The sequence below is a fragment of the Echiichthys vipera genome (genome assembly GCF_963691815.1).
Source record: "Echiichthys vipera genome assembly, chromosome: 9".
NCBI classification, from domain to species: Eukaryota; Metazoa; Chordata; class Actinopteri; order Perciformes; family Trachinidae; genus Echiichthys; species Echiichthys vipera.
The window spans coordinates 27,078,011-27,102,633 of NC_139834.1; the positions used below are offsets into that span (position 1 = coordinate 27,078,011).

Here is a 24,623-nt window from a genome sequence, read left to right on the forward strand (position 1 = left end):
TTGCATTCAATGAACCAAACCATGTAGATGTTGGATAAAACCAACAAACAGTCATGCATTTTGTATGTTCCATGACTAGTTTAATACGGTTGATGGGCAGGGTTGTGGAGTTTTCAAGTCTACTGAAGAAAACTAAAGCTAAAACAAGAATATTACCAAAACTGGATCAAGATGGGCAACTTGCAGTAGCCTAGGGTTAGATTTGTGCTCTGTGGTTTTCAGTAAATATGGGTCATAACACTTGGCATTCTTTCTCATTTCCAAAATGAGCTCTGAGTTCACATGACTACTATCACATGTATCTTATCTTTACTATCAACAGCAACCCCTATGGTGGTGTGAATTTCTGGAAGCGCAGACAACAGGGCCTCTTGGAAAGGAATGCTGTCCTGCACACATTTACGGAACACCTGCTTTATGACGGCTGACTTCCTTGTTTGCTCTGTATACTACCTACCTGTCATTGTAGACTCACGTGTAGCCTCACTGGGTGGGAAGAAGAGACAGAGTGAAGACGAAACAAGAGGTAGTTAAGACAGGTTGGAGGTTTCGACAAAGAGAAGAGTGACAAAAGAAGCTACCGACCTCATCACCTCGTGTCATGTCTTTGTCCAAGCCAGAGGAGCAGCTAGCCTACGAGCTGAGTTGCCCCATCTGCCTTCAGCTCTTTTCCGATCCGGTGGTTCTCCCCTGTGGCCACAACTACTGTCGAGCCTGTATCTGCATGACCACGGACAAGAGCGACAAAACACTTCCACGTTGCCCAGAGTGCCGCAAGGAGTATCAAGGTGTGGATTCCTTGCAGAACAACTTCAAACTCTGCAGCATCATCGAGGGTTACCGGGCCACCGCAATGCAGCTGGGCAAAGAGCCTGAGACTGAACCTGAGAGGATGGAGATATTCTGCGACCACTGTATAGATGAGCAGTCGCTGGCTGTAAAGACCTGCCTAAAGTGTGAGGTTTCGCTGTGTTCCAGGCACCTTCAGAGACACAACGAGAAAGAGTCATTCAAGGCACACACTGTGGTGGAGCCCCTGAACGAGCTGGGTGTTAAGGGCTGTGCCACCCACCGGCGTCCCCTTGAGTATTTTTGTTCCGACGACATGACCTTGATGTGCAGCACATGCTTCATAGAGGGCCATCACCAGAACCACGATGTTCTCACCTTCAGTGTCGCCGAAGAGGAAATGAGGCGAGCGCTGGAGAGCCGCTGCAAGGTACTGCTGTTGATTAATTTACAGACTTTTAGTCTAGGTGTATCATCAGTTCTGCAAAAATCTACAATGTTGGGTATTGGGGATAAAGTAAAACATAGGGTAATATTTTATTTTATGCCCAAATTTCAGAGTAATTTCCTGGAACTCATTATAGGAAAATCAGAAAACATTTAAACTGACAAGCTAAACAGTTATTTTAGGGTTCCGGGGTGCCAGAGGAAATCTGGTTAACGAACATCTGTGCCAAGACTTCCTCTACTGTGCGTCGGTCTTTGTTTACAGTCCGGTTAATACCTTGAGACACAAGAATGAAGTGGGAGTTGAGTGACAATGTCTGGAACCAGATTGTTTCACTTTATTATAATGGTAATTAATACATGCATATGAATGCAAATACATTTTTAAAAAGCTAATAGATATTAAGACAATACCCGGGTTCCTAGATTGCATCTCGGCCAATGTGTTCACCTCTTTTGCTCTTTTGCACCTGCAGCAAACAAAGCCTGTTTTCAGATTGTTAAACCCTAGTTGGACTTCAAATAGACTATAAATGTTGTTGCCTACAGGTTCTGCATTCATGCAGATATTTGTTTATAGAGATCGAGAGAGCGTTGAACACAAACATCTCTAACATGTTTCATCTGTGTTTGCAGATGCTTTCTAGCAGGCTGCAGATATCAGAGAGTCTTCTACAGAGGACGGCACAGGACCAAGGAGCCTCTGAGGCTATAGGAGACAAACTGGTCAACAAGGCCGTCACTATCATGGACAGTATGGCTGCCCTGGTGGACAGGTAATATACTGCACATGTGCTGGTACTGAGAGAAGGGTCCAACTGCGGCCTCACCCCCTACAAAACACGACACATAGTACACCCTGTACACACAGTACACGGCCATTAGCATACGTTGTTGGTGGCAAAGGAAGTAAAGAATCCGCAGATCATCCAGAGCCAAAGTTCCAAAAACTGCAGTTCTTCAAATGACCACTTGAGGCTGGCTCCAAAGCGAGTCAATCCCCACAGACCTCATGTTAAAATGCCCGACTTTACAACAGAAATAAACATGTTTACAGTCTGGAACAAAAACATTTTCGGTCTCTACAATTCATCTGTTAAAATGACATGAAGTTCTGCATAATTAAGGGGTTATTGCTTTGAATGACAGGTGGGTGTGCCATCACAGGTGGCTCACATAGACTACCCTCCACTTATTTGCCCATTTTTGGATGAGCTGGTAGCATTCATTTGGGCTCTTCAGAAACCTATAGCTGGGTCTGATCCTGGACCACCCGTACTGCCCATACACCGTCCATACACCACCCATTACACCCCCGGAGCTGCCAACCATCCTCTTTCCTAAACCCCGATTGTTACGTAATGATATGAATAATACATTTTTAAAATTTAAAACCTTGTTTTCAGTATCTTTAAGAGTACAGGGGATGACAGGGAATTTTTTAGAACTTCATTTTCATTTTGTTCTAATAACACTAACTTACAGCTAAAGAAAAAACAAACATATTGCTCTGTATTATAATGTCCACTAGGGGAGAAGGATATCGATAGTTTCATTTTTATTTTTGGATTTTCTATTAATAGATGAATTAATTGTCCAATCCTAATGCACACTTTTTATTTAAGTATTGTGATGTACTATAAGAGTTCTAAAAGAAGATAGGTAGACTTATGTTTAAATTTAAAGGTCGTAAACGTTGGAGAACCCTTCCTGTAGCCGAGCCGTAAATCAGAGGTTATGTGTAAATGCTTTTATGTGCATCAAATTACCAGAAGCAGTTCCTCTTTTGGGCTTGAAGAACAGAAACCTCTGTAGAGATTCCAGTTTATCAGCATTTTTTAGACTGCTGGTAAACTTTTTCGATCAAGTTAATAGGGTTCAAATGTCATAGACGGTTCAAGAACGTCTCTAAAATTGGACTTGAGTGAGTTTATTTCATTAGTCAATATTGTAAAGTGTGATTTCCTTACATATAAGGTCGCTGTATGTAAGAGCAATGCTAATAATAATAGGAAGTAAGGAAATTTCTACTGTTGGTGGATAGTCATTATGATGTTTGCTGACTGGAGCTTCTAGCTTACCCTCATTTGGATGTGCCATTGTTGTGTTGTGTTCAGGTACAGGGAGCGCCTGCGTGTGCTATTGGAGGAGGAGAGAGGCCAACGCAGAAAAAGCTGGCATCTCGGACTGAGTGCACTCGAAGAGCAAACGCAGCAATTAGTAGAGGCCCAGCAAAGTGCCACACAGGCCCTCAATGAGACAGACACATGCATCTTCATACACAGGTAAAACAGACATCTATCCTGCTTTTACAATAAGAATGAATAAATACAAACCTAACCTATAAAATCTCAGCTAAAGAAATACTATCTCAACATACTGCCATTCATACAGTGTGGGATTAAGGTCCTGTGAGGCCCCTGGGCTACTTATGGTTTGTCATAATATGATCCCCTTCAAATGATCCTGTTATGCAGAATAAAGGAAATTGTCATTGAATATTGTATCACGTCAAAGCATGTTGTTGTGTACCAACCAGTAGCTACAGAATAAATTGGTTTGCTGGGTTTTCCGTGGATTACCCTGACACAGAGGCACACATGACACAGGCACAGTCTAAGTGCCACAAATAAAAAAAGTCGGAATTTTAAGGAGAATTAATTAAAAGTAATATATAAATAGCAATACATTTAATTTTCAGCTCTCACTGTAAGCACCCAGGGAGCCTGACGGTCAGCTCACATATGTGCCCCGCCTACGTACGCTGTGTGTCAGTCATGCATGCATTCATATTATCATCTTTAAATAATGCCGTAATACGGTAATGTTTTTTAAAATGTGCAGAATGAACACGTGCATGATAAGCTATTAGCACTTATCAAATATAAGATAAACAGTCCACACATGTACGTCGAGCAAAATGTATTCCAGCCCATGTATGTCTGTGCATCGATGCAGCCTTAGTAAAGACATGTGGGGCGCCATGTGATGGTAGCATGTAACACTAGAAATCAACTAAGGAAATTCTTCTGTTCTCCAGGTTCATGCTGATCGAACAAAAACTGAGAGAAGTTGTGACAGGCAACATTCCCTCCATGTTCCCTTCAAAGGCTCCACTCAACACCAAGCGTCTCCAGGCAGCCCTCAAAACCCAAGACTTCCGCTCAGAAATGACACGCTTCTTGGATTCCCTTCATATCCTCTTGAACCCCCTGGAGCTAACCTTCAACATCTGCACTGCCAACCCCAGCCTGATAGTCTCCAATGATCTGCGCACTGTCAAGTACAGCCCCAGCAAGCAGCCGTATACAGAGCACCCAGAGCGCTTCACAAGCGCACCCCAGGTTCTTTGCAGCCAGGGGTTCTCGAGTGGAGAACATATATGGGTGGTAGAAGTTGGGGCAAACAGCATGTGGTCGCTGGGTGTGTGTTACAAGAGCATCCCACGCCGTGGTGACCACAGTCGTTTGGGACACAACTCTGTTTCCTGGCGACTGCAATGGAAAAATGGCAAGCTGACAGTGTGCCAGTCCTCCTGCAATGTGGCTCTGGGGGAGATTACCAGTCATCCGCTGAAAGTGGAGATAGCACTGGACTATGAGGCAGGGACATTAATGTTCCACAGCATCAAAGGGCGCAGGGAGCATCTCCACACCTTCAGGGCTGTGTTTAGGGAGCCGGTTTACCCAGCGTTCAGTCTACATTCAAACACATCAGAGTCATGGATCTCACTGCACAATGGAATGTAGCACGACTTCTGCTGTATAAGATTTTCCATGCATGGAATTTATTTGGGTGTTCAACCGAGTAAATTGGCCTCCAACTACAGTAAACTTTTTCTTTGTACTTCTGTATGCAATGCTTTGTTTTGAATGTCTGTATGGAAATACTTTTGGTTAAGAATTCTGCCAAAATGGTGCATTTATGTGTAATTGTATAAAAAACGGCTTCCTTACTAAGAAATGAGCTTGTTGTTCTGATCGGTTTAATCCCATAATTCAGAACGTTGGCAGCCACAACTACAAACCCGATTCCAAACAGAGTTGGGCTGTATCAAATATAAATAAAAACAGAATACTCTGTAAGTGTTTGGGAACTGAGGAGACCAATTGCTGTAATTTTAAAAAATTTAATGTTTTCACGTCCTTGCGTGGTGCAGTTGCTCAACAGTTCAGGTTCTCCTCTGTCTTAGTTTATGTTTCATAATGCAACAAACATTTTCAACTGGTGACAAGTCGGGGCTGCAAGCAGGCCAGTTTAGCACCCCGGCATTTCTTTTTTCTTTGGAGCCATGCTGTTGTAATACATGCAGAATGGGGTTTGGCATCATGTTGTCCTGAAATAAGAAAGCAATGAGAAAGTCTACTTGGCAGCATATTTTGTTCCAAAACCTTAACAAATGTGCAGGTTACCAAAGCCGTGCGCACCAATGAACCCCATACCATCACGGATGCTGGCTTTTGAACAGTGCGTTGATAACAAGCTGTATGCGGCGTCCATGATTTCCAAAAATAATTTAAAATTTTGACTCGTCGGGTCACGGGACAGTTTTGAACGCCTGTAGATCATGGCCATCCAAAACTGTTTTTCAGCCTTGCTTCAGATCATCTTTTAAAGATATAATGTAAATGGACTTGTACTTATATAGCACCTTTCTAGCCTTTGACTACTTAGGGCACTTTCACAGTGTTTGTCACATTCACCCATTCACACAGATGGCAGTGGACATCTATATACCATCTAATCTGATCTGACCATTCATACGAGCAGCACGAGGAGCAATTCAGGGTTCAGTGTCTTGCCCAAGGACACTTCGGCATGTGGACCGGGGGAGGTGGGGATCGAACTGCCAGTCTCTTGAATGGAGGACAACCCCCTATTTCACTAAGCCACAGTCACCCTTGCATGTACTGTAGACGATGACTTCCACAAACGATTTGCAATTTTACATTCAGAAACATTATTCTGAAATTGTTGCACTATTCACCAGCGCCGACTGTCACAGACTGGTGAACCCATCCCACGTCTTTACTTCTATGCTATTTTTATACCCAGTCAAGTTAATAACCTGTTGCCAGTTAATCTAATTTATTATGAGATGTTCCACGAGGTGTTTTCTTTTAAGAAAGAAGAATTTAATGCTATTATGCAAAACCATGACTCATTACCGAAGTGGAGAATTTTAAACACAAGATAATTTGTTTACAAAAGCTTTGGTTTTATTCATGATCAGGGTGATTTTTGTGAAATGTGTAGATCAATATAGGTGTTGCATAAATGAAGCATTTAATTTTGTTGTTTGTTTATCTGAGACACTAAGATGCATCCTGTTTCCATTCATCTGTTTGTTGAATGTTAACTGAATGTCCCTTGAATGGTGTTTTCCTTGTATTGCTTTATATAGCCTACGGTAAACACTGATGTGCGCAAAGACTGACATTTAGGCTGAATATGAGACATGCTTGTGTTTATGCTACAAATAAACTCTGATGATGGTGTCTGTGAGTCCATATTTGTATGTATGCATGCGCACTGGAGACCAAAATTAGAGAACAAATGATGAATGCTTGATTTATTCTGATATATTGATCATTTTTTCATTGTTTAGAACTTGATAGCATATCCGCTGTGGCTATACCTCTGCTGAACTAGCATGTGTTTTTAAATAACCAAGGCACTTCAACAAATACCTTATAGGAACAGTAAGAGAAGTTTTAAAGAAGAATTACTTTATTTATCCCGCAACGGGGAAATTGAATTTTTTTCCCTCTTATTATTATACATGTTACACACACACACACAGGCCCGAAATACACACACATGCACAAACAGAACCTATACATGCAATTAAGGAGAGATGTTAGAGCGAGGGGGCTGCCAGTGACCAGCACCCCAAGCAGTTTGGGGTTTGGTGCTTTGCTCAACAGCACCTCGGCAGTGCCCAGGAGATGAACTGGCACCTCTCCAGCCACCAGTCCACACTCCATACATGGTCCACACAGGGACTTGAACCAGCGACCCTAAAGTTCCCAGCTAAGTCACCTATGGAGTGAGCTACTGCCGTCCTAAAAAAGGTTCTCTTTAAGCTATAGCATTAAAAATTGAATAGGAAGTGTAGAGGCCCTTGCTTTGAATGACTTCAGCACATCTGCGACCACAGGACATCACTGGTTGTTTGTATGTTTGTTATGTTTGTATGGTAGTTTGTATTGACTGTGACAGTTGATTCAATTGGGTGCTTTATTTTAATGTAGGTATGACATTAAGGTTGCCAGATCGGGCTGTAAACATGTGAATAACAGTGATCCAGCCGTTTTTATTTGACCTAAATCCCTCTGTAAGCACATGCAGATACATTTTATTAGGAATAATTCAAGTTTTGGTCCATCATATTAATACATAAATAGGAAAACAAGCTACGGGTTTTTCCACACATTTGTAAGAGAGGGATGGATTAACAAGAGTCTGGCAACCCAGATCCCCTCTGTTACACATTTTGTCATTGGGCAGGACACTATCAATCCATGTTGATAACATTATTGTACGCAAGGTCATTAGCAAAGCTGTCACTTAACACCAGAAGGCATGGGCTCGGGGGAGAGTACAACCAGGAAAGTGTCCTTCGGTGTGGATGATGAGGACAGGGTCCGGATTCTTCGCGGAGTCAAGGTATCACTGTTTAGCTAGCGTTTGATGAGCCATCATGCTAGCGTTACTTTAATGTTACGCCCAGCGCGGACTAGCCTTTAGCGTGTTACAGTGTGCTAAATTAAGTTTCCAGAGTTGAACTAACGTTTGGTAGAAAACCTGGAAAGCAGCTCCTGAAGTGAGGAGGATGTGAAAGGATGCGGGGCTGAGGCAGGTGGACGTACGACCTGAAACGACCCTTTTCGTTACGCCAAACTCCAGTCATAATAAGCCGACGTTTAAAAGTGTGCCTTGCTAATTGGCTAAATAACATATGTAGCAGATGACCAGCTTATTATAGAAATACCCAGGGTCTTCTGGTAAATTCGGCTTATAAATTATCCACTCAGAAGTTATTAAATGAGTAAAAATCCCACATTTTTCCACAATTTATTAGCATCTGTCAACAACAACGATAGCACGTTCAGCTAACAGTTAAGAGGCGGACGAATCGTCATAGCTCGCTAGTATTTAGTTGAAACTCTTAAATAGCACTGTGGATGTGATGCAATATTAAAACGTTGCTGTAGCTAAGAGGACATTTGTTCATAACAATGGTTTCTTAAAATAGACAGATTCTTAATCAGGTTTGGCGTGCCTCCTGACACTGGTGCCTTCAAGTGCTATGTGTGAATGTCGGAATTTTGTGTGCGAAGTAATACGTATACTAAGGGCCAGCTGGCCCCAGTTGAGCGCGGAGCGGGTGCGCTCACACTACTTAAAGGTACTAGACTTTAGCTGAAAAACCGGTTTTGGCCGCGGCCAAAAGGATAGTGTGATCACGCTCTAAGAAGTAGCACAACTGTACATGTAGCCAAACATAATAAACTACTAACTAACCTGAATGTTTACATGTTTTAAATGAAGTTAATAGTGATACACAGTAAATCATATTAATCATGATTCTGCTGCATTTGTATTATTAGATCTCCGTTGCATACAAGCAAGTGCTTCTAATGCAAGCTACTGTAGTAAACCAAACATCCATTGAAATCTAAAAGATAAACCTACGCAATTCAAGCAAGTTAAACGTCTATAGCTCTGGTACTTCCTAACCCTAACCCATAGTTATGATTATGAAAATGTTTGTAAAGGTATTTGCAAAACACAAGCGCAACGAGCCTCACAGATAATCCTTTTCACCAGCCATGCCCGCACATTCAAATTTTGTGAGTCATAGAAACAGTGAGTCAGTGGCTGCTGTTCCCTACTGTGGTTTTTGATGTAAATATGAAACCAACTCTTTTCTGGCACATTTTGCAGGTTTATATAGTTTGCCTTTGGCCAAATTTACTCTGTCTTCACAAAGCTTTAAAGAAGACAAAAGGCGGATTTTCCTTTAAATAAAGACGACACCACTTTAAGTTATACGTAGTTAGATTTTCATCTATTTAATGGTCTTTTAAGTACTATCTGTCAAAGAGTGAGTTAAAACAATAGTGACTGAGCACTTCTGCTTGCCTTTTTGCTGAGTATTTTAATATCTGTGTCAGTGGCGACATTCTCGGGCTAGATATAAATAGACTGCCATGTTAGTGACGCTGCTGGCAGTGATTGGTCTGCGGAGTAAAGCCAGGTCCCCAGGACAGACACTCTTGTCAAATGCAAAATCGAGTTATGGGCAGAAGGAGGTTGCGCATCTAAAAAGAGCCGTGGTGAAACACATTCAGAAGCTCATGTCCCGTCTCTGTAGAGCTCAATGCAAGGCTCCGGCACAGACAAAACTCCTGTGCTCACACTTTTTGTGAGACGCCACACAACCAGGAAGTAGCGACCTTCTGAAGCAACCATGCACCACTGAGCAGCTTTCATCTGAATGAATGGGCGCCCTTTTTTTGGTATGCTGTCTATACTTTAATATGTCCATGAGTGAAGCTCATTATAAGGGTTATGCTGCGTTCATATGTAATCGGAAATCAGGAACTTCCAACTTCTGAGTCAGGCTTGTAAAAAGGGCAGATGTTTAATAGGAATATGTGTGTGTGTATGGATTTGAGAGGGTAACATATAGGGGATGGACCTCAAGTAGAGAGGTGAATGTGTGTAAATAAAGTTTACAAAAGAGCAAAAAAGAAAAAAATAGAGCAACAAACATAGTGACCTTGAACGTGACAAGATGGAGGGGAAAGAACAGGCAATTATATCTTAACGTACTGCAAAGAGGCCGCTAGAAACAGGGTGTGTAAATTCTATTGGAGTACAAGTTTAATGTGCATTATATACTACGCTCCTGTAAACACTTATTAAGAGAGAAGACAAAAGAAAACAAAGCAAAGAACGAAGGGGTCATCCTAGGTTCTCAGTTCTGATTCTGTAGCCTACCCAATTTTGCCTTTTTTAAAACTTGCTCTTTTTCCCTGCCTAGCTGTCAGAGGATGTTCTCCAGAGGATGAGAGGAGTAGCCAACATTGCTCCAGAACGCACACCCTCACCAACCTCAAGCCCTCATAAAGACACAGGTATCAAGCACCTTAGAGTGGTTAATGTGCTGCTACACACACACACACAAACACACACACAAACACACACACACACACACACACACACACACACAGACACACACACACACACACACACACACACACACACACACACAGACACAGACACAGACACGCACACGCACACGCACACACTCACACATACATAAACACACACACACTGTACATGTGCACAGTGCGTGTCCTTTTGGACTTTTTTTGATTCATGTTTGGGTATTGATCGATCGTTCTAATCTCTCACTTTATAAATCCTTAACTTTATGGAAGAGCCATTAGGGATGTAACGATACACTGAGCTCCCGATTCGATACAGATTGTGATACTGGGTTCATTGGTATGAGAAATACGAAGCATGGAAGCATGAAAGCATGAAATACATGAAATTTGATTTCAAAACCAAAAAAAACCCCATCAAAAGTGCGTATTGAACCTTGGATGGCGTACCGTACAGTTCAGTATCATATTGAGAACCATGGCGTCCCTAGTATTGAGATAGGAGCCCTATTAACCTTTCTTTCTAACGGTTGTATCTTTTACCTAATGACCAGTAACCTCCCAACTTGTAACACAATAATTGTACATTTACAAAATGACACCCCTGAATAGCATATTTTATGTTTAATAAAGCCTCTATAAACCTATAATAAGGCCCAGTCATGAGAGATGAATGAAACGAATACTGTGATATACAGTGAAACACACAGAATCATGTAAAATACGATGACACAAATGTTCCATATTGTAACACCCCGCACTACTTGTACTTCCGTAAATCTCTCATTCAGTTTGTCTGTCAGTCACACACTCTGGCACTCCTGTCAGGCTCTCGAAGCGCTCAGGATCAGTTTCTCTTGTAGTTAACATTTCTCACACTCTTGAGTTGAGGATCATTTTTTCTTGTAGTTAACACTTTTCACACTCTTGAGTTCCTCATTATGATATTCTGTGACAGGTGGATATAGACAGCTTAGAAGATAATTTTGTCACCGGGTGCTTCTGCAGTAAAGACATTAGGAGAGACTTTTTTTCACTCGTTTTTCACTTGTCAGGTATGAACACGGACAAGCCATCAGACACTAAACACTAACTCTAGCAGACACTAGAAATAGAATAATGAAGAGACTTGCTAACCTAGAAACATGAAGGCTGTAGTAGCTGTTATGGCACATTTACTCTCTTCACTCAAAAGACTATCTGATGTTGTGACTATATAAGCCTTATTGTCTAGTCCGCGAATAAAATTAGACCCTTTTTAAAAATAAAAAATTCATAGAGGAAAAGCGGTAGCAGGTTAAATAATCGAGTATCATTTAAGTACACCGTTTATTTATTATATCTGTATTACGGTTTATTTGAATTGTAATACTGTAGTTTGTCTTCTGCATGACTTTTGATATCCTCTCTGTCTTTGTCCAGGTACCTCTCACAGCACCAGCTCAAGCTCTCCGCCCAAGCAGAGCCCACAGCACGGGGCACAACCCAGGACCCAGTCCAGCACTAGCAAACCAGCCTCCTATGCCAAGGAAGAACAGAGAAGGTGCGTTAAAGAACACGTGGGTTTGTAATACACATTCTGAGTAGTTGAAAAACATCAAAGTTGATTTATTACTGGGTATTATAAATGTAACTTTAAGGGCTTTATCTTCCACCAAGTGCAGCGCAACTGTCATTGCCAGTTTCAGACCGGATGAAAACTGACAAAGAGAAGTTGTAAAAACAAAAGTTATATCTCAAACTGTTTTTATCTTGTTATAATGTTTATCACAACTGGAGATCAAACTGAACGCTAACAGATTCAAGTCATCTTCTAATGACTGTTTCCTCAATCACTCTCAGTATTCTTCTTATGACAGGAGAAGGAATATTGTCTTTTAAGATCACAGCTTAGATACTCCATGTGTCTGATTGGTGCAATGACATCAGGTATATGCTGCCCCCTTGTGGAAATATATATTTAAAGTAAGCTTGACCACAATCAAAGGATTTGGAAAGCAGAAAGTGATGTCAGTATGCAACGAATGGAAGCAGGACTATCAGTGTGTGTGTGTGTGTGTGTGTGTGTGTGTGTGTGTGTGTGTGTGTGTGTGTGTGTGTGTGTGTGTGTGTGTGTGTGTGTGTGTGTGTGTGTGTGTGTGTGTGTGTGTGTGTGTGTGTGTGTGTGTGTGTGTGTGTGTGTGTGTGTGTGTGTGTGTGTGTGTGTGTGTGTGTGTGTGTGTGTGTGTGTGTGTGTGTGTGTGTGTGTGTGTGTGTGTGTGTGTGTGTGTGTGTGTGTGTGTGTGTGTGTGTGTGTGTGTGTGTGTGTGTGTGTGTGTGTGTGTGTGTGTGTGTTTATGTGTTTCAGGTATGAACGGCAGCAGACAATACTGAAGGAGGAATTGGCCAAAGTGGCCAAAAAAGAGAAGGAGGCAGCAAGGGAGGAGATGACTAAAGCCATGGTCCGGGACAGACAACAAATACGGCAGGAAGCCGAGAACGCCAAACAGCTGGTACGCACGCACGCACGCACGCACGCACTCACGCACTCACGCACTCACAGGGGTGCAACCCTTTTTGCAATCCTCCAGGTTCGAACCGTAATACTTGACTAGCTTAAATCAGGACGTGTCTTCTCAGCTACAACAGGGAAACATGAACTTCAAACCATAGAGGTCCAGAATTGAAATTGACAATACTTAAATGACTTATGAAAGAATATTAAACACGCAAAGAAAAAAAAAAAGATGTACAACAAAACACGTTACAGAATACAACGATGACACGGTACGCTTTACTCCGGTGCACTCCATTTTACATTTGCTGCTTGTCGGAAATGTTTTTTCCTCCTGATGTAAAGGTGCCCTTCATAATCCCAGACAGCACTAGAATGACTGTGACACCCCTGCTGTATACAGCCGGCTGAGGAAGAGAGCCCAAGGCCAAGATAGGGCCATAATGGTGATTTAAATGATCACCTCTTCCAGCTTTTTTACATTAATTGGCCCATGCTAAGTTTGTCCTTGACTGTCCTTTATAGTTCACACATGCAAAAACATCCTGTGCCATATCACTCAGATATGTCCTTTAAGTAAGGTGGTGGGTGATGGAAAAATCCTCTCCCCGCTGTAACATCCAGTAGTGACCTGCTGGCGGAGCTGTTGTAGTCTGTGTGTAATGACGCCGCACCTTTCTTTGAGTTTTGGTCGGCAGTCATTCCAACACTTCTGACTTAACACTTTAAGTTTAACATGCAGCGAGTTCAGCGATAAAGCTGTGTGAAAGCGGATTCATTTGAGTGCCTCTCAGTAGAAGGAGATAAGTTTGTATGGAATCAAGTCAGGACTCGCTGCAGTGAGGTTTTCTCCCGTTCAATCACGTCGCAGCATTTCGCAGGGACACAAATTGGGCTTTGGGATTGCATTTGTAATTTCCGTGGTGATACTCCTTCTGCCTCCTCCTCCTTGTTCTCCTCCTCCTTTTACCTATTACATCCCTGTTCTCTTCCTATCTCCCCTTTCTATTTACCATTTTCTCTCTCCCTCTCTTCCTTGCTCTCTTTCTGTCTTCTCTCCCACCCCCACCCTCTATCTACCTCTGTCTTTCTCTCTTTTCTATCCCAGCCCATTACTCTCTCCTTCCTGCCCTGGAGACAGTATTATCAGTGCGGTGCAAGCAGTAAATTGCACCCTGAGAGTTTCCTGGAGCTGGAGATAGGAGTGGAGCAGGGTTGGAGGCATAATTGCGGGATGGGGAGAGCTTGTTTTACACACCAGCCAGTGCCTTCTTCACATGATGCTTCCTCCCCGCTCCCCTCCTCATCCACTTGCCTCCCCCCCGCGCTGAGACATGCTGTAGTGCCTGTCTTATCTGCACTCCAACACACTCCCAACGCTAATAGAAAGCTGGAGGGACGTCATGAGCAGAATGACCAGTCAAGTAAGACCGGACCTCCTGATTCTGAGGGCTCCTTGTAATTACCGTTTCTTGTGCTATTAATACATATATTTTATACATAGTGTGGGGGCATTTTCTTACATTTTTGTGGAATCCGAGGGCACGATCGCCCATCAGTCCAACTCTTTGTCCTACTGTATTTAATGCCTGCAAGCAAAACAGCTGCTTTTTGTAACTGTTGAGAAAGTGACACTAACACAATCAGGGTTTTGGCAGGTTTGCGCGTTACATTTCCTTACACTCTGCGACTTTAGTCCCACTTTTTAATTGGAGTCCCTGTCTCAGCCAGCTATCAAACTAACACTGTTTGGGCTCAAGTGAGAGCAGGAGCAGCTTTAAGGTAGCCCTTTCCACATCCTGTAGCCTTGAGAAAGAAAACATTCCTTTATTAGTCCCACAAGGGCATATTCCATTTTTTCAGTGTTTCAGTTGTATCATGTCACACACACACACACACACACACACACACACACACACACACACACACACACACGCACACGCACACGCACACGCACACGCACACACACACACACACACACAGGTCTGAAATACACACATGCACAAACAGGACCTTTACACATGCATAAATGGAGAGAAGTTAAAACGAGGAAGCCGTCCCACGATGAAACGCCGAGAGCAGGTGAGGCTTCGGTGCCTTGCTCAAGGGCACATTGGCAGTGCTCAGGAGGTGGACTGGCACTGCTCCAGCGACCAGTCCATTCTCCATACATGGTCCGTTCGGGGACTTGAACCGGCAAACTATCGGTTCCCTAGCCACGAAAATGGACAAACATACCTAAAATAGTACCTCCTTGCAGATACAATAGGTCCATGAAGTCCCATGTGTCATCTGGAGTGTTGTGTTCTTGCTCTCAACACGTCAAACTTCTCATTGTTAAAGCTGATTCATTTTTAAAACTCATCCAAATTAGGTAGAAACATGCATCTGTATTTGTATTCTCTATCCCTGATTCATAATTATTACACAGCCACGACAATCAGTGTTTAAATCAGGGATGGGACAGTAATCTTTTTGTCATACCAAGTTGATCAGGGTGACTGTCTATTATCGGGATAATTGAGAACATCATGAGTATCCTCACGAGTGACTTGACTGGTAAATTGGTTGCAGTTTACTTCAGGTTTGCTTTAACCGTAACATTCATTTGGCCCAAGTCAAGCAGTTAAAATTGTCTATTGCATGTTTAATTAACATTGCTGTGTATGTATTTGTCAACCACCACCACGACAACAACAAAAATAACTTTGATCATTTATGATGACCTTATTTAAGATTGTTAGTACCGGGGCACTCAGTATCTCACCTGGTAGAAGGGGCTTAGTCCTCGAAGCAGCGGCCTGGATTAGAGTCCGACCCGCGGCCCTTTGCTACATGTCACCCACTCTCTTTCCCAATATTTCGTTCTTAACAAAATGTAAGGGAAAGGGATCCAAGTGTGTTTAAGTGCCATTTTAAGAGTTGTAATTTTCATCTCGTCCCATGCCTAGTTTCAATGTAATGACTCTATTTAGTTATAAGAATATAACCACTGAAGAAATATATTTGAAGTTTAATGTGGACTATAGTCCTATAAGTACTTTAATAGTACTGTAAAACGGAGAAGCAGGATTGCAGAACATCAAATGATCCAAATCATTTGAAAATACCATTGACATATTACTCCAGTGATTTAGTCCTTCACAGTACAGTATCGCAGACATCAAACCAGCAGAAGCTGAGATATCTTGACTTGGAAAAAGTCTGAATCTTTCATTTGCTGTAATGCATTATTCCATTGTTATTGCTGAGATGTTCAGCCTTGTTATTTCCATATTTTCAGCCCATCATTAGCTTAGTTTAGCAATGAAACCCTAAATATTACTAAGTCATTCCCATTATTCTTACTTCTGTATTGCAATGATACCAGAATATATGAACAGACAGGATTGGTCCTGACATTGACTACACATTTATTATCTCTTGAACTGCATACATATCATAAATAAGATTTATTATCGCTTAAAATGTCTGTCAATTGGTACTCAGTGCCATAAGCCATTATAAACCCCAAAAACATAGTGCTAGCTTACCAGCTCGGCTTGTGGTATCACAACAACATTTGTGGGCTGCCGTGGTCAGAACCAACCTGGTGGCCCATGTTAATTTTACACCCTGTGATGGAAAAGTTGGTCTCCAACTCCTGAGAAATATGACTTGGTTTTGAGCTGTTCTTCTCCACCCCAGCTGTTTGCTCACTTCGCCCGTATGGTGCTGGGTAGCTGGCATACAGTTCAGAGGTTTTTGTTGTTGTTGTAAACAAGGTTGATGAGAGCAGTGAGTCTTGAAGTCCGAACAATGACACGAAAGACACCACTCGCTCTGTAGAGCTGAGGGGAGATGCAGAGCTGGGTGATCATTCGCTGTAGGTTCATCACTACAAGCCTCTCACATTGCAACGGTTTTTATAGAAAGACGAAGACGCCATAAACAAGTGTCTGATAAAACACATGGGATAGGTCCTGACATTGACTACACATTTATTATTTCTTGAACTGCATACATATCATAAATAAGATTATTAAGAAGTCAATTGGTACTTAGTGCCATAAGCCATTATAAACACCAACAACATAGTGCTAGCTCTCCAGCTCGGCTTGTGGTATCTCAACAAAATTTGTGTGATGCCTCGGTCAGAACCAACCTGGTGGCCCGTGTTCATTTCACACCCTGTGATGGAAAAGTTTAAAGAGACGACAGTAATGTAATTTTGTCTCGGGAGAACAGGATGAGGAAGACTGAACATATGAGAAGATGGGGAAGTGAGGAGACAGCTGATTAAGCATTTACCAAGTAATTGGAAGCACGAAGGACGTGAGGACGAAAAAGAAGTGACTGGACATTTTGTGAAGGAGTTAATATGAAGGATGAAGAATAAAGAGGAGCCGCGAATGAGTGGGAATGAAAGAGAAGATGACGTGCATTACCTGTGGAATTGAGTTGAAGTGGAAGGAATGAACCAGGGGGCGAAAAAGGAGTCTTCACAAGTGACTTAACATTTCCTGGTGGATCGTGAGGAGGTGTACAACAATGGGATGACGGGGAGGAAAAAATGTCTATGAGTAATGTTTCTTCAGTGCTTTTAGGAGAGAGAATTAGGGGAATATGCTTTTAAAAGAGGGATGAAAGCAGATCTGAGCAACAGATGATGATTGACATTTACGTTTTGCTGTGGAAAAGAGACCAACAAACATACTAAAAATGACTGATGTGCTGCAAAACTATTTGATTAAGAATTACCACAGGGATCAAGGGGAGAGGGTCAGGGGCGTTCCTAGGAGATGACAGGGTCTGGGGCTAAGCCGGGACCATTTGGAGCTGAGATCAGGGTTTGTGTGCACGCGCCACATGTTTGTTGGTGTGGTTGCAGCTTTTCTGCCTGGAACACTGCCTACATTTCATTTCATTTTACTGCCTTATATGAGGACTGCACACATTACATTTTATTTGAAATTAAAATATTTTACAGAATTAGAGAACAAAGTATTAAAACTTGATTATTTTTTATCGTTCAGAGTTTGATAGAATATCTGCTGTGGCTATACCACTGCTGAAGTAGCATGTTTTTTTTAAAATAACCAAGGCACTTCAACAAAAACCTTTTATTTGTGAAAAAAAGCAGTGAGCAAAATTAGAGAACAGTAACCATTGTGTCAGAAGAGAAGATTTAAACAATGCATTCTTCGGGCTATAGGATTCAAAAATGAATAGGAAGTGTAGAGGCCCTTGCTTTGACTGACTTCAGCACGTCTGCGCCCACAGGACATCACTAGTTTCTCACACTGCTCTGGTTTGATCTTGGTCCGTTCTTCTGCAGTCTCTTCCACAGTTCAGAAACTGTAGTGGGTTTCTTAGACATTACTTCGTCGCTCAGAATTTTCCAGAGATTCTCTATGGGGTTTAGATCTGCATCTGAACCCAGTGTCATTCAGACCCAGACTCAGATGAGGAATATGTTGTCAGTAAAATCAGCGACAAACAGACGTGTCAGAATGGTAGGTGTAGTTAGCATCTTGTATTAGTTCCCGTTGTTTGTCAGCTTGTGTAACTTGTAACTGTCAGTGGCTGACAGCTATAACCGCAGTGTGTTTTCTCTCTGTGACAGTCTGCTCTGAGCTGGAGGGATCAGGTTTCCTGTGCCGGTGTTTTTTTCTAATTTGAATAGTGTAAAACGATCACGTATAGGCTTGATCCATTTATATTTACTTTAATGCCAGCGAAAAAAAGCGGCATAAGAAAAGCGTCTTCCGTAACCAAGGCAACAATACATTAACTGCCTTTCCAATGTTACAGTTACTGTGGCAACATTAGTTCCATTACAGGAACTATTTATGACAAGTAGTGTTTCACAGATCAGACAGCGGTCGGTTCATGTGCTGGTGATGTTCCATCTAAAGCTGCCTGGAGTACATTTGAATCTGAGATTGCAGAGAAGTGCACAGACATCTCCTTCTGCAGGAGTGGAATGTGAAAACGCCTTTCTACTAAAAAAACCTTTGCTCAGATACAAGTCAGTATAGTCGGTGTCAGGGATTTTAGAGAACAGAAACAGGAGAAAACACGTTTGAGTGTAGGGGGAATTTAAGTGAGAGAGAGGATGCAACAGGTGAGGTGAGGATTACCTGCGTAAATACGATAAAGGGGAGGAGAAGTGAGAGGTGCAGGAGAGGAGAGAGCTTAAAGATTAAATGTGTGGTACAGAATCAGTGTACGGGGAGTGCGACGACCCCAGACAGAAAAATGGTGCAGAGTCTGGAATCAAGTGTAGAACAAAGGTGTGAGGGGACGCGAGAGAAAGTGTTACAGGTGACTAAGTACTCCCTGTCCTGTGAGCGTGGGCAAGGCACTGAGTCACATGTCACAGAGAACCAGACAATGATGTCCTTCTTTTCTTCACTCTTCACTCCCTCACTTATTTCCTCCTGTCTTTTGTCCACTTCTTGGTGAACTGCCTGATCCCGTCATTCCTCTGTCTCTCTCATTTTTCATCTTGCAGCCGGGGCCCTCACCCACCGCGCTGGGCTCTGTGAATAGCCTTTGTTATTAGCAAATCTTTCGCAGATTAATTTCAGAATGAGTGAGGGGAACGGGAGAATGGAAAGAAAGGAAGCAAGTCGAACTAAAGGGCTAAAAGGGATTTTCTCTTTTTATAATGCGTTAATGGCCTTCTGGTGCCTGTTGAAAGCAAAAAAAGGTTATAAGCCACATTAGCATACGGTAAATTTCTCTCTCTCTCTCTCTCTCTCGCTCTCTCTCTTTCCGTTCTTGCAGAACAATTAGGAAGCCTATTTTATTAGCTGCCCTTTAACTTCCTCTGATGGAGCTTCAGCTAATACAAAATGCCATCCACGCTTTTTCTCATTCTTTGGAAATGCCTGTAAAGCACATCGGTTGCATCTTCAGAGGACATAATGTGACAGGGAGAAATGTAAGCTGGTTATAGTTACTATGTGCACATAATAGCATTTTCACATTATAATGGCAAAGCTAATAGCATACGTTTTTGTTTGCAGATGTATGAAACACAAAATTGGTGCACTCTACTGTCACTGTTCTGCACCCAACACCCACCTTCTGTCCAGTAATATTGTTTATGGCCTCACTGATCCAAATTAAAGGGGCAGTCCATCAATGTTACAAATCAAGTTAAACCTACAATATTAATATACTACTACCTTTCCAGCTACCAGTTCATTCTCCATAATTACTCCGAAGCCCAGTCCCTACAGACTGAGCTACTGAAAATAAGGCAAATGAGTCTGGTGATGTCATCAGGGGATTTTACTTCAGTGTCGACTGTAACAGTTGGTCATTTTGTCTTATTTAGACGGTATGGGTAGGGCAGCCTGATAGAAAAGCTCAGCTCTCTCTTACAGCTACACCTCAGAGGTTCAACTTTCAGGAGGGATTTTGTCAGGGTGACGACACCTTTCCAGCTACCAGTTCACACTCCATACTTGGTCTGTCCAGGACTTGAACCCTCTACCCTCCGGCTCCCAAGCCCAGTCCCTATATAGTCAGCTACTGAAAATAAGGAAAGTAAACCTGGTGATGTAATCAGGGGATTTTTTTTAGTTAGGAATTTACTTCAGTGTTGACTGTAACAGTTGGTCCTTTTGTCTTATTTAGACGGTATGGGTAGGGCAGCCTGATAGAAAAGCTCAGCTCTCTCTTACAGCTTCACCTCAGAGGTTCAACTTTGGGAAGTGATTTTGTCAGGGTGACGGTAGGTGCATTCTAAATGATGGACATCTAGAATATCTTTTGACGTGAAAGGACAAAGGTTCAGTTAAGTTTCACTAAAAATGATTTGTTACTTTATAAAACCATATTCACTCAAAGGCAGATGTGTAGAAAAATGCTGGATTAACAAATTCCTTCCAGTGACACTAGATGGCAACAAAAGCCCATTGCATTCACTGATTTTACATAAAGGTGGAAGTCTCTCTCTCTCTCTCTCTCTCTCTCTCTCTCTCTCTCTCTCTCTCTCTCTCTCTCTCTCTCTCTCTCTCTCTCTCTCTCTCTCTCTCTCTCTCTCTCTCATACATTCTCTCTCTCATACATTTTGTCCGTTGCTTTGTCTCTGTACCCATCATGCACTATATTAAGTTAAATTTCAAGTTTGAAATTCTCTCATTGGAAAGCCAGTCACAAAATGTTATTGCACAGGTTCCCCATGTTAATCTCATTTACTTAATCTTACTGGTACAATGACCTTTCATCTCTCCAATTATTATCATTACTTCAGAATTGGTTGTAGAGTGGCAGAGTGACAGGGAACATTTTATCATAATGTTCAAATGACTTTTGTCTTGAAAGGAGGGTTTCACAAACCCAGAGCTTTTGGTGTTCATTGTCTCACCTGCTTTTCTAGAGATTGATGATATTGAATATAGTCTTGAAGAAAACCAATCAATAGGGAATATTAGCTCCATTCAAATTCGCTTACTACTTATTACTCATTAGTTTTCCCGCTAGTCGCTACCTGTGTGCTTTGGGTATGCTGGCTTAATAACACTCATTGTGTGAGTCATTAAACATCCTAGCAAGTAAACCGTAACTTTCTCCTGTTTTAATATGTCAAACAGCAGCGTTTAAACATTTACATATATTTGGGTGCAGGGGCCGACACAGTTTGAAAGTTGTCCCTTAAAATTTCACAAAATTAAAATAAATGAAACTTTATTCTATTGTGTTGCTCAGCACAAACACTTAGTAAATATTGCAGTCCCAACACAATTACCCACATATGGCGAAAGACTTATGCCATATATACACAGCAAGCCTACAGAACAGCAGCAGAACTACTACAACGTGTAGTGCCGTGAACAAGTATTTGCCCCCTTTTTTGACACACTTACATGTTTCAGATCATCAAACTAATTTTAATATCCGACAATGATAACCTTAGTAAATATAAAATGCAGTTTTAAAGAAGAATTCCTTTATTAGTCCTGCAACAGAGAAATTCAATTTTTTCACTCTATTATTGTTGTTAATCATGTTACACACACACAGGCCGGAAATACACACACGTGCACAGACAGGACCTATATATATTGCAATTAATGGAGTGATGCCGCCCCAAAATGATGATGATTTCATTTATTAAGGGCAAAAAGCTATCCAAACCAACCTGGCCATATGTGAAAAATATTCTGTGGACTAACGAGTCAAAAGTGGAACTTTTTGGAAGGTGTGCGTCCTGTTACATCTGGCTTAAAACTAACACAGCATCTCATAAAAAGAACATCGGAGCAACAGTAAAACGTGGTGGTGGTAGTGTGACGGTCTAGGGCTGTGACCTTAAGCTCAAGCGAATTTGGGTTACGCAGCAGGACAATGATCCAAAGTACAGCAGCAAGTCCACCTCTGAATGGCTCAAAAAAAACAAAATGAAGGTTTCGGAGTGGCTCCAGTCAAAGTCCTGACATATCCAAATCACTAGCATCTACTGCTCAGATAATCTCAGGAATACCTTAAACAATACCACCACTACTTTAAAGCAAAAAAAAAACCACAGGGCCAAACATTATGCCAAATTCCCAGTGTTTCATTCCCAGATGGTAGTCTGAGGCGGCAGCGCCACTCCAGAGCAAGATAGCGCCTGGATCCCTCTTGTCTGTCTGTTTGTCAAGCAGCCCTGCTGGAATGAGCCAGATGTTGGCTCTGATTGGACAAACCTGCCTCATCGTTTATACCCACACCCATGTAATCAGCTGGAGGTTCTCAGCTGGTGGAGCGGCAGTGTTGTCTTTCTCTTACACACTCAGGAAGCTCATTCAGACTTTGGTTACAGGTGTGAGAGACACAGCTGTGTGAATGCACACACACACACACAGGAGAGAAGCAGATGAGGACGTGCTTCATTATAGCAGTACATATAAGCTGGCGAATAGCTTAATACTTCGTCATGTATTCCTCTGACTGCTTATTTAGTCAGACATACGGTAACACACTGCTATTATGCCATTTAGATGAGCGCAAAAACAGTCTAAATGAGTTGCTTTGCACAGGGTTTGACTTGAATTTCAATTGACATCCTTCAAGCATGAATACAAAACACACACGCTTTAAACTGGTATAAATATGTGTACTGTTCGACTGCATTTAGTCACATTGACATCCAAGTATATGAACTCACACACAGCTAACCACAGAGCCCAGTGTTTGGAAAGAGAAAACAACAGACGAATAAAGAGTAAGGTCTGCCAAGGGGAAGGAGGTAGGGGTGAAGGGGAGGAGGGAAGATGTAATAATACAGAGGAGTGAAAAGGAAAGGAAGACCAGTAAAGAATGAGAAGAAGGAGGACATTGGGAAAATGAGTGTGCAGAGGAGATGGCAGTGGAGGGAAGGAGTGAGGTACAGATAAGCCTACAGATGTATCAGTAATTGTAATCTGCAGTCTCTGACATGGTTCTGCATGTAAAGCTATTAGGCTGACTGTGTGCACAACAGCCAGCTCCCCTCGGTGCACATTCAGATAAGGTAAGATGAGCCAAGAGAGCAGGCAGGTAGACGGGAAGCCCAGTACATTTTGGTTTCAAACGGAGATGGACTGACCAAACATCAGACATCAGAGTAGATGGCTTTTATCTTCAGTTATTAGCGATAATGTTGACTATTTTTACGCTTAAATCCGTTTCTCATTTGCACCTACTAACATCTGGCTTTTGTTTTTAGTGGGAAATGTTCCAATCAACAGTAGCTCACTGCAGTAGTCACAGGTATTTATCATCCCTAGCTTCAATCGGCAGTAATGGAAACATGACACCTTGGCGAACACGTTAATTTTCACCCCTTTTTCCGGAACGATACTATGACTCATGTCGGTACTTCTGTGATTCTGTCCTCTCAGCCACAAATTCCACCTGTCTCTGTGCGAGCAGCGTTTGGTATTTTTCGAAATTAGTCAGCACCAGGTTTGAAAGAGAACGGGTATAAAGTAAAGTACCCATAATAACATTTCTCCGTGCTGCTTTCCGACACATTCGTGATGTCGAACGTGAAACCAGATAATGAAGAACCATGGACTGGCAATGGGAAAAAGGAGCTTATCACACATATCTAGCGGGATTTCCTGCATTTATGAAATCTGCAAATATGTGCTGATTTTGGTGGAGAAAACTGTTGGAGAACAGTCCCACTGTCATGATGTGAGCGCTCACTGAAGCAGTTAAGGGCTGTCATCATGCTGTAATTATATAATACAGCTTGATAAATTGAAAGCTATCAAAATGTTTCCCACCGGACTGGGATGCATATTTTCTTATGGCGAAATCAATATTCTCAACACTTCTCGACTGGGTTTAGTGATGTAATTTACCTTTTATGTGTCATTCTCTACCTGCAGTGGTTCACATGAACACTAGTAGATTGCTGCCTCACCAATAAAAGAGCACTTTCAAGACCACTATAACACAGGGTACTGCTGGGAAAATGCCGCTACAACTGAGGTAACATCTCATTCTGAAAATCAAATCATCGTGAACAAGTAGAAATATCGTATCCTGTCAAATGCTAAATTGCAGCTAAGACAGGTGTAAATATCAAAATTCAATCATGAATCATGACGGCTGTGGTTTCAGCGTTTTAGTTGTGTTCATGCTGGCTGGCAGTCACACTGTCACGGCTCACCGGGACAATCAAACAGGAGAGAACCATTGTTAAGGTTATTAGAAACACTTTTCTTTTATGCCGCTCCAAAATGCCT

At 42.1% G+C, this 24,623-nt stretch overlaps 2 protein-coding genes across 2 annotated transcripts in view; both read left to right on the plus strand.

Moving 5' to 3' along the window:
• Positions 1-601: 601 nt before the first annotated feature.
• Positions 602-4,985, plus strand: LOC310952170 (E3 ubiquitin/ISG15 ligase TRIM25; the record flags this gene model as incomplete). The annotated part of the gene is made up of 4 exons (XM_083920678.1): positions 602-1,219; positions 1,873-2,012; positions 3,354-3,521; positions 4,277-4,985. The coding sequence occupies 4 exons, from the start codon at positions 602-604 to the stop codon at positions 4,983-4,985; spliced, it is 1,635 nt and encodes a 544-aa protein (XP_083776804.1).
• Positions 4,986-7,749: 2,764 nt separating this feature from the next.
• The window catches only part of LOC310951628 (MICOS complex subunit mic25a-like), a 68,538-nt gene continuing 51,664 nt past the window's right edge, over positions 7,750-24,623 (plus strand). The window contains exons 1-4 of the mRNA XM_083919949.1: positions 7,750-7,905; positions 10,289-10,382; positions 11,838-11,958; positions 12,763-12,907. Of these exons, the coding sequence (XP_083776075.1) occupies positions 7,822-7,905; positions 10,289-10,382; positions 11,838-11,958; positions 12,763-12,907 (444 nt within the window). The 5' untranslated portion in view covers positions 7,750-7,821. The remainder of the gene's footprint in view (positions 7,906-10,288; positions 10,383-11,837; positions 11,959-12,762; positions 12,908-24,623) is intronic.